The sequence below is a fragment of the Pyxicephalus adspersus genome, chromosome 5, assembly GCF_032062135.1.
Source record: "Pyxicephalus adspersus chromosome 5, UCB_Pads_2.0, whole genome shotgun sequence".
Taxonomy (NCBI): Eukaryota; Metazoa; Chordata; class Amphibia; order Anura; family Pyxicephalidae; genus Pyxicephalus; species Pyxicephalus adspersus.
In genome coordinates, this window is record NC_092862.1 from 32,678,726 (window position 1) to 32,692,962 (window position 14,237).

General features: G+C 38.4%; 1 protein-coding gene across 1 annotated transcript in view; it reads left to right on the forward strand.

Moving 5' to 3' along the window:
- The window catches only part of NCOA2 (nuclear receptor coactivator 2), a 145,619-nt gene that overhangs the window by 88,629 nt on the left and 42,753 nt on the right, over positions 1 to 14,237 (forward strand). The window contains exons 4-5 of the mRNA XM_072413250.1: positions 1,584 to 1,756; positions 11,526 to 11,629. Of these exons, the coding sequence (XP_072269351.1) occupies positions 1,584 to 1,756; positions 11,526 to 11,629 (277 nt within the window). The remainder of the gene's footprint in view (positions 1 to 1,583; positions 1,757 to 11,525; positions 11,630 to 14,237) is intronic.

Here is a 14,237-nt window from a genome sequence, read left to right on the forward strand (position 1 = left end):
GTGATCACCTCCAGCCAATTATGGACAAGCGGGGCGTATCATCACGAATCATAAGCGCTTGGTGTGTTTTGACCTCCGCCGAACCCGCGAGACTGACTCACCGAACCCCTGGGGTTCGGTCGAACCCAGGTTAAGAACCACTGGTTTAAAGGGAATCAGAGGCAGGTTATGGAGAGCAAACTTTTCCCACCGTTCTCCTATGGAGATGGTAAAAATTATATATTCATTCCGCAAGGCATGATTTTTCTAGACCTTGCCTATGGAGAACAGTAGGGGCTATGTCCCGCAGCTTTTTTTAAGGGGTCATTGTAGAAACCTTTCAGTTGGGAGTCTGCCTCATAGATAATGGCAGATGGCAACTAAAACCTTTGGGCATCTTTACAGAATTATGCATGTGGTTGTTTTTTACTTCCTTGTTGAATAGGATTGGTATCTTCATTTTCGCTGGTGTGAATATTTTTTTCTTTATTCTGGGATGTACTAGCATGTTCTGCCCTGTGATACTGGTGCTGCTGGCTTCTTGGCTTTGTTGCCAAAGCTGCTAGAACTTTGTGTGCAGCCAAAGATGTTCAGAGGGGATAAAACTCTCCAGAGGGTCTCTGTATTGACAGATGGCAGAAGGCAGCGAGAGCTTTTTTTTTGCTTTCTCTTCCTCTGCCAGATAATAAATAAAACTTGTAGGAAGCAGCAGCAGGTATTTAGTATGATTACTTACTGTCAAGGCCTTTCAGGTGTACATGCTGATGAAATATAAAAATGACCCTTGAATTGCATACACGGGATCCACATGGCTTACATGTTTTTTTTTTTTTAAACAAGGAATTCTTTTTTTCTTTTACAAACAGAAAGCCAGAGTTCTCAAAAATGGCAGCAATACATTTAGTGGAGTTACATTTAGTCCTTGGTGAACTTTGAGGATTCGTTTTCCCACAGTGGCTGCTGCTACAACGGTCTTAAAGGCATTGATTTAAAGCTTATTTACTGCATTCATTTTTAAATATTTCAACATATGTAGCCTGGCCACGATAGGACTTTAAATAAAACTCAGATTAAGGTAAAATGAGTGAATTTTTGACGTTCCTGTTCAGCTCAGAATTTTTTTTAAGCTGGGTGGGAAGAAGCTGTAGGCAGGTGGCAGCCCCTGTATTGTGACCCGGCTCTTCAGTATCCTCACGAAAACAGCCGGGTGGTTACTGAAAAGTGCCAGGTGGTGCACCCAGCTAAAAAGGGGCTGAGGAGGACACTGACCACTATGATGTCACTGAATCGGTAATAGTTCTGCAATTGCTCCTAAAAGTCTACAAAAGGTTTCTTTGTGTTTTGGCAAAATTACCACATTCTGTTCATCTTTTGTATGTTTTTATTATGGTAGGATAACATTTGATGGGAACATCTAGGTTAAGTACATGAACCTTGTAAAAAAGACTGCCACTATCTCACCCTCTGCAACCTTGTAATGATTATACTTTCCTTACCTCTTGTAATATTGTTATACCAGCATTGACAAATAATTTTATATGATCATAGTTGCCAATAACTGATTGTTAATGTCTTTTTTTTTTTTTTTTTTTTTTTTTTTTTAGCCCTAAGCGGAGTACAGAGAAACGGAATCGCGAGCAGGAGAATCGTTACATTGAGGAACTTGCTGAGCTCATTTTCGCAAATTTTAATGATATTGACAATTTCAACTTTAAACCCGACAAATGTGCAATCTTGAAGGAAACTGTGAAGCAGATCCGACAGATCAAAGAGCAAGGTAAGATGCGTAATAAGATGTGACATAAGGAAAGAAGATTTGTACAATTGGAGAGACCTTGTTAGGTTGGAAAATTGCTGTTGACTTATTATCAGCCAGGAAAAGCTGGTCTGACTGGTACAGTTTTACTGTCAACGATGTATCTGTTTTGCATAGGAAATGTATAAATATTGAAATATCCTTTTCGTTATTCTGTTGAGCCCCGTAGTTATAATATTCTGCATGCTATTAAGGTTGCAACTGTGATTTTAGGTAAAGGAATTAGGCTAATAGTGAAGCGAGGAAGTGTGTATCTTAATTTTGCAGGTTGGTAAATTTTGGGATTCCGATGGCACATCACTTTCTGGGCACATCACTTGTTTTTTTCGCATGTTTAAGGTAAATCAGATTTCTAGATTTTCTCACCCACTGGTCCTTTCTATTCTATTCCTATAAGCAATTTTTTTAAGCCAATACCAAAAATACCATATTGCAGTTTTCCAGCCCTTGGATTTATTGGTTGTGCTTTTTCCCCCTATGCAGATAATCCTGCAGATAACTTTATTTCTGTCCTAAGGAAGCTGCACTCACTGGGCCTGATTTATGAAACCTGGAATGGATCTAATCCAGGATTTAAAACATTTGCTGGCAAATACCTTTGAAGAAACACATTCCAGGTTTGCTGGATCACCTAGCTTCCCTTATGAAAGTGCATCTTCTCTAGCCTTGGAGAGCTTTAATAAATCGGGCCCCCTGAATCTATACAGAGAGCATGGATGGTCTCCTAGGCTCGACTTGAAAGATGTCTTCATCCCCTTTATGTGTAGGGTTTGTGGGATGATGACCAGCCGGAGGAAGATTGTTTTTCCTTTTAAGTTCACATCACAGGAAGTGACAAGGACGCTTCTGGCAGGGTCAGCAGGTATTTTCTGTACTTGCGGAAGATTTTCCTAGCCTTAAAAAAATGAGAGATAATTGAGCCACCACTTCGAAGGACTAACAAGCTGCTATATTCTACATTAAGGATATGTTTGAAACTCCTTACTGCTATAAGATCCTACAAAACTCTTACATTTACCTTGGAAGCTTTCAGTGACTTCTTGGAAGACCAAAGGCATTTTGCCATATTATTTCTGCTTAGGGGTAATAGGATTCATGTTGTCTGATTCTTCCACCATCACTCAAAATGTGCTATGTCAGAGCTATATATGTATGTATGTATGCATGCATGTATGTGTGTATGTGATCACTAGGAAACGCATGGAGACATTTCAACCAAACTTGCTAGACATATGACTCAGACTCATGTGAGTGCACCGCTGATCTTTGTACAGCGCTGTGGTATATGTCAGAGGTATATTTGCATGTATGTGTGTATTGCTCAGTGACAGTGTTCCTTTTGCTTATATTTTTACATACTTTTTTTTTTTTTTGCCTCTCCTACAAATTTCTGGCCTTTAATAATGCCTTCGAGAAAACGTAAGGCAATTGGCCAAGTGCAATCAAAGGCAAAAAAATGAAACACCGTAGACAAGAAAATCACTATAGCTTTATTTGGTTATTTTTCCTGTATAAGATTGCAATAAATAAATACCTGGGCAATGCCGGGAAATCAGTTAGTAAAATAATAATATTAATTGGTTGTTGCTAGAATAGGCTTATTCTCTAGTAAATATGGCATGAATTTATAACTTCCATTACTAATTAAGTTAAAGGAAGTAGAGACTTTTGCCATTGGCCTTTTTTAGAATTTTTCTTTTGACTATCGGAGTATTTTCAGCTTGTTGGTATGGTATTAAAGCGATCCGATTGCCCTTCATAGACAAAGTACAGGTTCTGTTTAGGCTTACAGGAATCTGATTCTTCTTCGTTTTTTTTTTTGCTTGAATGATTTTGTAACGCAAGTATTTTGCCATATTTGTTTCCAAACAACTACCTGAATCTTTATATGCTTCATTAATTTAGCTATAATGCCGGTCATAGTTCTAACTTTCACCTTTTATAGTTCTTTTAATAGAGTTGTGGGAAGAATGACCATTAAACATATTGCTTTTTGTTTTGATGCAAAGTTTTCCATGGCTTTATTTATATTTTGTGGGGCAGTGTGATAGCAAAATCCAAAAACTAGACTATAGAAAGGAGTATACAAAAGCCAGCAATGTGAGGAAAGTTCTTATCTTTATCTTCATATATATTTATATTGTGCTTTTCTTTTAGGTTAGTCAGTAGAGGAATCTTAATGTTAAAATCCAGTTACAATATTTTTTGATGTTTTTTTTTTTTCTTTGGTTGGAATATATATAGTGAAGTGAGCAAATATTATAGATGAGTAAAACTGTGAATCAGCATGTTGAATGACAATATTGGATTAGATGTATTCTTCTGAATTCAACGCTATGACAGCAGTTGGTGACCACTTTGTACAGAACTTCAATGCATTTGCAGTGGGGTTGTAGCATGGTTCCATGAAGTGCAATGTTGCTTCTAGAGTTTCCCCCAGACCCTTTGAGCTGGGTGCACCACCCGGCTATTTTTGGATGGTTACTGAAAAGTTGGGTCACAATACAGGGGTAGGGTCCCCACCATGTAAAAAAGGAATGAATGCAGCCACGAAATCTAAAGACTAGTAATCTGCTATAGTTATATTTTTGTTTTTAGGTTTAGATGCATTTTATTTAAAATTTAGCTTGGTATTCTCCTCATGGTCAAATGTTACTTTATTTTTTCTTCTACCCCACTGAAAATTTTATATTCCGTTTTTGGCCTTTTATTCATATTTCATTTCTTGACGAGAGTTTCTCAAAAGTTTCAGTTCTGCATTTTATGGTTTCATTTTTATTTTTACTTTCTCAGCTTTACCAGAAAGCTTCATTTGTACTCGTATGAGTAAATCAGTCTACAGGGAAAAAACTGAGCATGTCTTCATAATCTGTGTGACATTTTTTCAAAAGCGACTTATTTGATATAACTTAGACCAAGGGACGGTGCTTGTTGTGGATTTTATCAACAGTTATAGATTTCAGAATGGAAGAATACATTTCTGGTTCTCTCTTCAACCTGTGTGCTCTTAGCATTAAATTGACAGCTTTGTAGTAGTGTACAGACAGATTTGGTCTTTTTGCCTGTAGAATAAAGATTCATGTACATAATTTTACTCAAACATGTCATGAAAGAAACATTGACTTTTCTAGTCTGCTTCTGAAAATGCTTTTTGCTTGGCACTTGTGCCGTCCTGCTTGCTTCTGTAGTTTAATTCCCTGATCTGACCGATCTCTTAATCTCTGGTCTTAATGTATTCATACTTTTCCATTTTAAATTTATTAAAGTCAGTGAATATGTGTATAATTTCTCCCTAGATTCTCATTGGAGGTACAGTGTAAATATACATTTGAGTTTTGGGTACAGTAGTGGTGATCTTTGTGTTGTCATTTGCTGACTTGGAGCTGTCAGACAAGCAGCGCTCTGTGGTATTCCTAAAAATGTTGTGGGGAGGTAAAGCCAGGGGTGGAAAAATTGGTGTGGCTCCGAAAGTAAGTGTTTCCAGGACCAGGGAGCGTACAGTTCTAGGTAATATAGTACTTAAGCCCGAGGAACGTAACTAAGGTGATGTCATCAGTCTGCTGCAGGTAGGAACAAGTATTTTCTCAGTCTCCACTCCCCCAGTGAGTACACTGCAAATTTGTCACTTTACAGGACATTACAAGGTATGTAACAGGGTCTGATTAGTATCAGTATGGTATTTTCATCACTGTCATTTCTGAGCCAGCATTTCTACAGACTGATTTCTTGTAGTGTTTGTAGAAACAGGTACTCTTTTTTTCCTTTATTTTTTCCGGTTGAGCCTCTTGTAAACCTGACAGTTTAGGATTAACAACCTCATTAGCTGGAAAGTAGGCCAGTCCAGTACTTAATAGGGAGCAGGTTATATATCCTCTACAAACAGCAGAAATGTGAAAAAATACAACTGCAACCACAGATCAGTGTAGAGATCTATTACAGACTTATTTTTGTGGCTACGTGAAATCATCACGCCTGTGTGTGTTTTTTGTAAAATATATCTTCGTATAGGGAGATTCTGGTAAAGTAAACCCTTCATTAAGTTGGTTTTAATTTTATAATGATAACTAACCAGCTGAATCACATTAGAAATCACATTTTCCCTTGCTGTGTAAAAGTACATTATGTTGATTAAAAAAAAATTGGACATCCATTCAAAATGGAAATTCCTCTCACTTTTGTGTCTCTGAGAGGGGAAGTGAAGAAAAAAAAATGATAAAAATCTGATGTTAAGGCGCAGTTCATACACCGTCTTCCGGAAGTTCTAACCAGCTGAAATATTCAAAATGAACAATTGTCCATGTTATGAGCAGTCAGTCATCGGGCATATCTAATTTTCTCTATAGATAGCTGCCAGGTAAGACATTCCTTGAAGAACGTGGCGGCTGCAGTTACCTAGGCCAGTAGCCATACCCCCTCCTCCTTGTCTGGGTGCGCTAACCCTGACCCCTTCCTGCTCTCTACACAACCGGTTAGTCATTAATATGTGCTGAATTATCCTTAATTTGTCAGGACTTGAAAAATCCCAAGAAGTGGGTAGCCAGTTTTCCCAACCACAGTAACAGGTGGCATTATTGGCACTTATATTGTACTTTTTGTTTCAGCATGTCCGTAATAATCTTTAGCTGCTAATAAGTTTCTTTGGCCAATGTTACTCCATACATCTGAATTCTGATTGGTTGCTAGGGAAAACTGCCCTTTGTACATTGCTCTTTGTTAGGTTCTCCTGCTTACAAGAGAGAGAGTGCTGCCGCCGTGCTTTGAGCACACAGTGTTCTAGTGACAAACCATCAGTCAGTCTGTCAGTTTGACGATACAGCAGAACAGTTTGTTTTTCAGTTACAGGTGACTCTGCTGTGTGAATGTGGAAATGCCCAGTTAACGTTTGCAACACTTCTACCAAAAGTGTTCATTGCATGGCAGCCCTCCGCTGTTTGCTTAGTCATCCCATCACGTGCCTGTCTATAGCAATTCCTGGCAGAGCGGAGTCTCAAAGTCTTACTTTCCCAGCTGAGGGAAAAAAGTGACCTGATATCTGTTCTGTGATTCTTGTTAATGAGGATGAAATGTACATGTGAAAATAAGGAAGTGACGCTATGAATTGCTTTGGGCTGCTCCCAGTGACAAGTAGTGCAGCTGCACCGATTTCTTTTCCTTTTTTTTTTTTTTATGCACTGTGGGAGATTTCAGCAGCCAGATGATATATGGCGCATTAATGTTGAAAAGATAAACAGATTCGGAGAGCACAGGAAGGGCCTTGTGTTTTTATGCTAGCAGAATGCTTCCTAATGAATACGAATGTGATGCTGGCTTTGCCCAAGCCATATGGCAGCTTTTCTAATTTTAGGCTTGTGCAGATGTATAATTGTCTCACTTGCTTACCTCCTAAAGCTTTCCTGAGAAGCAACATGTCCTTAACTCCTTTCATTCCCAAGAGGCCTGCTTGGGATTTCTAAGGAAAAGCTGCAGCGGTGGCCCTGAGTATGTCAAGAGATCCTGCTGACTGCGGGGTACAGGCCTAGAGACGAATGTGCTCCATGAGATTTACCCCACGGATTTTCCTGCATGTTACCTTTTTAGTAGTCATTTGTGTTTGGGGCTAGTGTGCTAATCAAAAGTACAGCTTTAAGTCTGCAGCTAGTATTGTTTATTGCCCCCTACTCATAGCTTGTAAAACATAAATGCAAAACTCCAGGGAAGCTGTTAGACTTGCATATATGCTTACTGTTTTTACATGTCGAAGAAATTGTGTTTCTGGCCAGCCATTCTTGTGTTTGTTTTTTTAATTCAATCATCTATTCTGTAAATCACACAGCTGACACTTGTAGTTCTGACTGGGCAATTAAGCTTCCTGTAACACCTCTCCACCAATCAGTGAGCCGACCTAGGAAGCGGTACTGATCCAATAAATGCTGGAGAACCTATGTAATGCTGGCATCTATCACAGGCATGGCAGGGCAGAATGTAGACATTAGTTGCAACATACTAATAAATGTAGCTGTTGTGCTTTTCACATCAATATTTAATGGAATCTTTGGATTTGACACGTGATTTTGATGATCTGGATCCTAAAATTGTATGCCAGTGTGCTAAGGAAGGAAATACTAAAGGATTATTTGGTATTCTTGTGCATACTGATCGCTTTTACATCCCTTTAATTGAATTAAACCAATGCAAAGTGTGTTTTCCCCATGACACCTTACAATGAATGCAAGGTACAGTGTTGGTGTTTTGTTAATGTTCTTCTTAAAGAAGGTGTTAAAAGGCTTTTGTTTTTATATCACACTGGGTGCAAGCTGGCAATCATCCCTGTGTTTTCACTAATGACAATTTCCACCTACTTGTCATGTTTTGATAAAGGAATATTACCTTTAACATAGGTCAGGAAGACTTGGGAGTGACATGGATTCACATGGGAAGCCTCAGGCTTATGGGCTCATTCCTTCCCCGTTCATGTATAAGTCCTCCACATCTAATTTTGTAGTGCAATGGAAAGACCTTGCTACTTTCTATTTTCCAAATGTAAAATGTGTTGAGATGTGTTAAATTGTATTGTCAATATGTCAGCTAATGGCATATAGTACACCAGCCTCTCGCCAGCCGTATCTAAAGCTACATACACACGTCCAATGGTTCTCGCCTGATAATCGACTCAGGGCCGATATCGGATGAGAATCTGGCGTGTGTACAGCGCACAATTATTTTTTAATAATCTTTGTTTCCATACATATTTATTTCCCCTTCCCAATTTTTAAGGCAATAAAATGCTTTTGTGCAATTTAGATGTAAGTTTTAGGAACCTGCCTGCATACATGATCTGATCCAGAATGGTGACACATTCCTTCAAAACAAACTTCAGCTGTTATGGCTTAAAGATGTGTAAGGTTGGAACCACTTTTGTATTGTGTTGGTTACATATCGAGGAAAATGTGAATCATAACATGGAGAAGCAGCGTTACTCATGATAAACCTCATAGTCTATCATCAGATCTGTCAGATAGGTGGGCACTCTTTGACCACCGTGGGAAATATTTTACCATCTTTTTATCTAGTGTTTTTTTCTTTTTAGTTTGTTGGCATTTTTAATATTGAGCTTTTGGTTTCTTTTTCATTGTTAGTGTTTTTACAATTCTTACACATTTTGTGTGTGGAATTCTCTTCCTAGAGAAATAAACTGTAGAATTGTTATTGAAAGTTACCTAGCAGATGAGACTGCATAAATCTACATTTGTGTGCTATAGTCTGCACCTGTATATATAATACATAGTATTCCAAATTTTTACCTTAGTTGTCTGGAAATATATATATATATATATTCGTGCCACACACTGGAAATGATTTATTGTACTTAGCTTAGCCCTTTGAAAAGTCCCACAAAACTCCAATGTATGTTCGGGTCCCTCCATGCCGACATTACTGTAGCATAGGCCCGTTTAAAAGGTCGGATTGAGTTTGAAATCTGGGATAAGATTCAAACGAAAAGCCAGAAATCCCCCCCCGTTGATGATTTTACTAGAGAGCAGTAGGAAATGTCTGTTTGCTCTTACATTTGCCAGATTAAAGCACGTATTTGGTGTGTGAGCCGTAAAGCAGCTGAATGTTGAAGTCTTCCCCCTGCCTTGCAGAGAAAGTTCATATTGATGTGGCGATTTTGAACTATTTGTGGAATGCATTCTGCATTTGAAGGGCTCTTCTGCCGTGACTGTGTCAACTTATTCAGTGAGCTTTTTTTATTTTTAGGCTCAGCAGTGGCATGCCATGACCACAAAAAAATCTAAAAAGAGGTCACAACATAGCATTAATTATTTGAGGGTAATAGGGCTAGTGCAGTATTACATAAAAAAATCGACACCAATATATTACCCACTTAAAGGGCCTCTACATTTTTAAACGCTGCCCCAGCATACAATTCAATTCGTGTTGCAGCAGGAAGGAATGTGCTAGTGGTGAACCTGGTGATACATTGTGACCTCTATGGCTCACTTTTAAATGGAAACCTCATTATTATTATTATTATTAAACAGGATTTATAAAGCGCCAACATATTACGCTGCGCTGTGCATTAAATAGGGGTTGCAAATGACAGACAGATACAGACAGCTACACAGGAGGAAGAGAGGAGCCTGCATTGAAGAGCTTACAATCTAGGAGGAGAGGGAAGTAACACACAATAGGAGGGGGGGTATGGAGTGGTGGGAAGTAGAGATGGTTTAGGAGCTAGAAGAAGGTGGGTGGCAAATGGGTCTCTTTAACAAAAGTAAAAAAAAAAATGTAATCACCAGATATCTATTTATATATTCTGGGAAAGTCTAATGGTGGTCATCCTCTGCTTTCTTCTGCCCCACTTGAGGTGTACTCCACTTCTGTTGTTTTATTTCCCAAATATAAAAGGGGGGACAGGAGGTGGTTTAGGCTCCCCTATTAACAGCCATAGTTGGTGTGCAAAACCAAGCTCAGAATTTTTTTCTCCAACAAGCCCCAGTGCAATTTTTGTTACTCACTGGGACAGGAAGTGAAATCTAACAAATCTTTACACATAATGAAGAACATTTGCTTTTGGCAGGAGTTAGACTTTGAACAAAATGAGCAGATTTGCGATTACTTGACCCAGCTAAATAGTAATTATGAATGTTCCTTTAAGAAATGGATTCTTGCATACTAGGAAGTGCTTGTACCCTTTTTGCTGTTGGTGTCATTTGGTGAAGAGGGGCAAGGATGTGCTGACATTGCTTGCAGGGTTTGTCTAAATTTGTTGATTTTTTTTAGCTTTAGCTCTGCTAACAGAAGTCCTAAATTGGATAACATTGCATAAAAGTAGTGTAATGATTTCTTGTTGTTGTAATCGCTTATCACAGCACAATTCAGCATTGTGGTTGGTGTTGCTTTGTCCCTTTTTTAGCCAAGTTATTTATTTATTTATCTTGTTTACAGGAAGTAAAGCTTTTTCTAATACGAGATTGTCTGCTAGTTACTGAACTAAAGGAGGTCACATCTGCTTAACAATAATTGTTTGTAAATGCCTATGGCATCTGCTGATTTACTAAGCGGATCGAAATATGCCTAGAAAACTCAATACAAAATAACATTATATAAAGTATGTGTAAACTAGTTATTTTTAATCACACATAAATGGCTATGGGCTGTTGTTCCAAGCTTACTTGGGAATCTCAGGAATGTCCCTTCCCTGTGGTAAACTTTGGCCAATGTGTTTAAAAATGCCACTCCAAGGTAGTATTTGGCAGCTCAGCCGCTTTAATCGTGTGGATAAACGTGAATATGAAATGACTCTTTTCATAGCCATCCTGTGACTAAACACAAGTATGGAAAACACCCTGAAAATTATAGTATATCACACAGCAGCAGAAGTCTTCTTGTAGCATAATGTGAACTTTACTGGTCAGGCTTCTGTAGCCTTTTTTATCTTTATAGCATTAGGTTCTGTGACTTCACCAATTTACCGTTTATAGTCATTTCATAGACTTATTATTATAAAACGGTATTTAGCACCAACATAATATTACACAGCGCTGTACATTAAATAGTAATAGTGATTACAGACAGATACAAACAATGACACAGAAAGGAGGTGAGGACCCTGCCCAGAAGAGCTTATATGTCCTTCTATTATTATGGCTGCCCTAGTCTTATACTACTAAGTAAACTCCTAGAGTATGTATGCAAGCATTTCTTGGATGTTACACAATGTTTAATGGTTCATTTATTTATATTGCAGAGAAAGCAGCAGCTGCAAATGAGGATGAAGTTCAGAAAGCAGATATATCCTCTACAGGCCAAAGTGTCATAGACAAGGATGCGCTTGGACCCATGATGCTGGAGGTACATCTCATTATTGTTCTTGCCTTTTCAATAGACTGGTCTCATATCCGTGGAATTGTGCATTTGTTTTCTGAAATTTCACATTACAGACATACCTACCTAGCACATATATGCCTTTTGGTCAAGTCAAAACACTAATAACATGAAAAGTTTTTCATACACTTTATTGCTAATGTGTAAACTAATGTATAATGGATTTAAAATATTGCTTTACACACTGCAGTATGTTTTGTGTGTAGCAGGGAACACTTGCAGCATTGCACAATAGCTAAGAGCAAAACAAGGCCTGGGACTGGAATTCTTTTGGGAAGAGGGGGTCGCACAAGGACAGAGACAGCTTGTCTAATATCCACTGAATTTTAGATTGGGGTGTTAGGCCATTCAATGTGTCTGCTAGGGTACCTGCTGCAGGCACACAGTGTTTTGGGCTGCTAAAAACCAGCAAGAATCATCGGTACTCAGTATTATTGGCTATTAAATGTTCCTCTGTTGTGTACACTTTGGTGTCACTATCCTTTGTTACCTTGCAGATTGGTCTGCATTTTTGTGTCCATCCTGTTCAAAGGGGAGAGTTTTGTATTTTAGAAGAGGTGTATTGTGTGACAAAAGAAAGTAAAGATGCAAAGTTTAAAGGGTTTACTTCTAACTTTGGCCTTTAAACTTGCAGTTCATTAATTCCACTTGTTTTTACAGTCTAAGACAGTAGTTTTCCTAACCAGGGTTCCTCCTGGGGTTGCTAGCGGTTCCTTAATCAATGAGGAATTTCTCCCTCCAAAACTTAGTCACACCAATGGTAAGGGTGACATTCTTCCTACTGTCCGCCATAATAAAGTACTATGAGGTGTGGATATTATTATCAGTGGTTCCCTAAGCCCTGAAAGTTATTTCAAAAGTTTCAGTACAAGCTTTGAACCAATACACAGATCAGAACACAGAACTTTATTATACCTATACTCTGCATGCTTACTGCATGGCTGGATCTGTGACCTGCTACTGAAAAGGCCCATTGCCTGGCAGTTATCTTAATTTAGAATTTAATCATTTATTGACTTCAAACAAGTATGCTCATCATACAAGTCCTAATAGGAGTACTTGTTCTGGGTTAGTGGCAGGACAATATACACAATAGGCAATTACAACTTTCTGGGAGGGGGGGATGTCAATGGTACAGCGCTGCATAATATGTTGGCGCTTTATAAATCCTCTTTATTAATAATAATGGCAGTCTCCATAAAATGACCCCAAATATTCAATAGTGAGATGTTAGTGCCATAGATCCTATATATTACTGACATTATCAATACTTTTTATGTAGGGATAAGCAGTGCAGCTTTGTCCTATGTGTTGTTTTCTATTTTCTGTATTTGTTTTCTGTTTGGTGCACACCTCAGATGTTTCACTCCTATAAAAGCTCCCGCTGTTGTTCAGCACTGACAAACATTCCAGTAAACAAAGTTATAAAGATAAGTGGTAAATTCCCCGTAGCATTTGTCATAGGGATGAATCCTTCGAAGCCTTGTCGTAGGTACGCTGTGATGATTTACACCCAATCTCCCTATTTCCTGCTCATTTCATATCAGTCCGGTCTATGGACTGCTTGGGCTGACTTTGTATATCATCTCCTCAACCATTGCACCACTTCTACAGACTGTGTAATGGTAATACATGTGATAGCCCTTCAATCGGAAGCATCTGCTTTTTAATTGTTGCTTGAAATGTCTGCACTTGTGCATGTCAGAACACAAGTATATAGCAGTTGCCAGGCAACCAGGCATGAACTGCAGCTCCTGGCAGCCAAGTAAACATCACATGACTGAGCCCAGATGAAGCACTCTTATCTGTTCTTAGTGTGGATTTCTGAGCAATTCATTATAAGCTCTTATACCTGCCCAAGTTAAAGTGGAATTCTATGCTTTCATTTCATTTCTTCTGCTTTGATAAAACCAGTAAAATTACTCCGAGCTGAGTAAAGAACTCTAGACTTATTTTAGACGTCATCGTAGTCAAAAAACAAAACATTAACAGCTGGTTTACGTTTTATGTATTCGTGTTAAATCTGAGCTCACATCACAGCCAGGTCCTTTAATAGGATTCTTTTATAAATTTAATACCATCTTCTTCCCACATTTCTGCCACATCCCACCATTAGCAACCACACAAATATATAAGAATCTTTAAAGGCAGTAAACTCATTATTTTCAACCACTTATTTAAAAACTATTTAAAAAATGAATTTTTGTTATCCATATTTAAAATCTATTAAAAACAGATCACAGTCTTAGGTATACAAATGGTATATCTTGACATACAAACAAGTGATGATGTTTCTCTCTCTGCATTTTGCGGCTATTCCATCCTCTTCATCAGGAGATCTGTATTTTGTCTGTCCCTCTACCCCCTATACCAGAGCGTACCAAAGACATCCTCTCAATTTTGACCCCAGAGCACAAAGGGAGGCAAAAACACAAGGCAATCGTTCAGAAATCTCATATCATGCTTAAGTAGTAGTTTGACAATCCACTATACCAAACACTTAATACCATTTCTGGATAGGATCAGACTTCCCTACATGGTGTGTTGGTCTATCAGACTCCCACCACCATTTGCG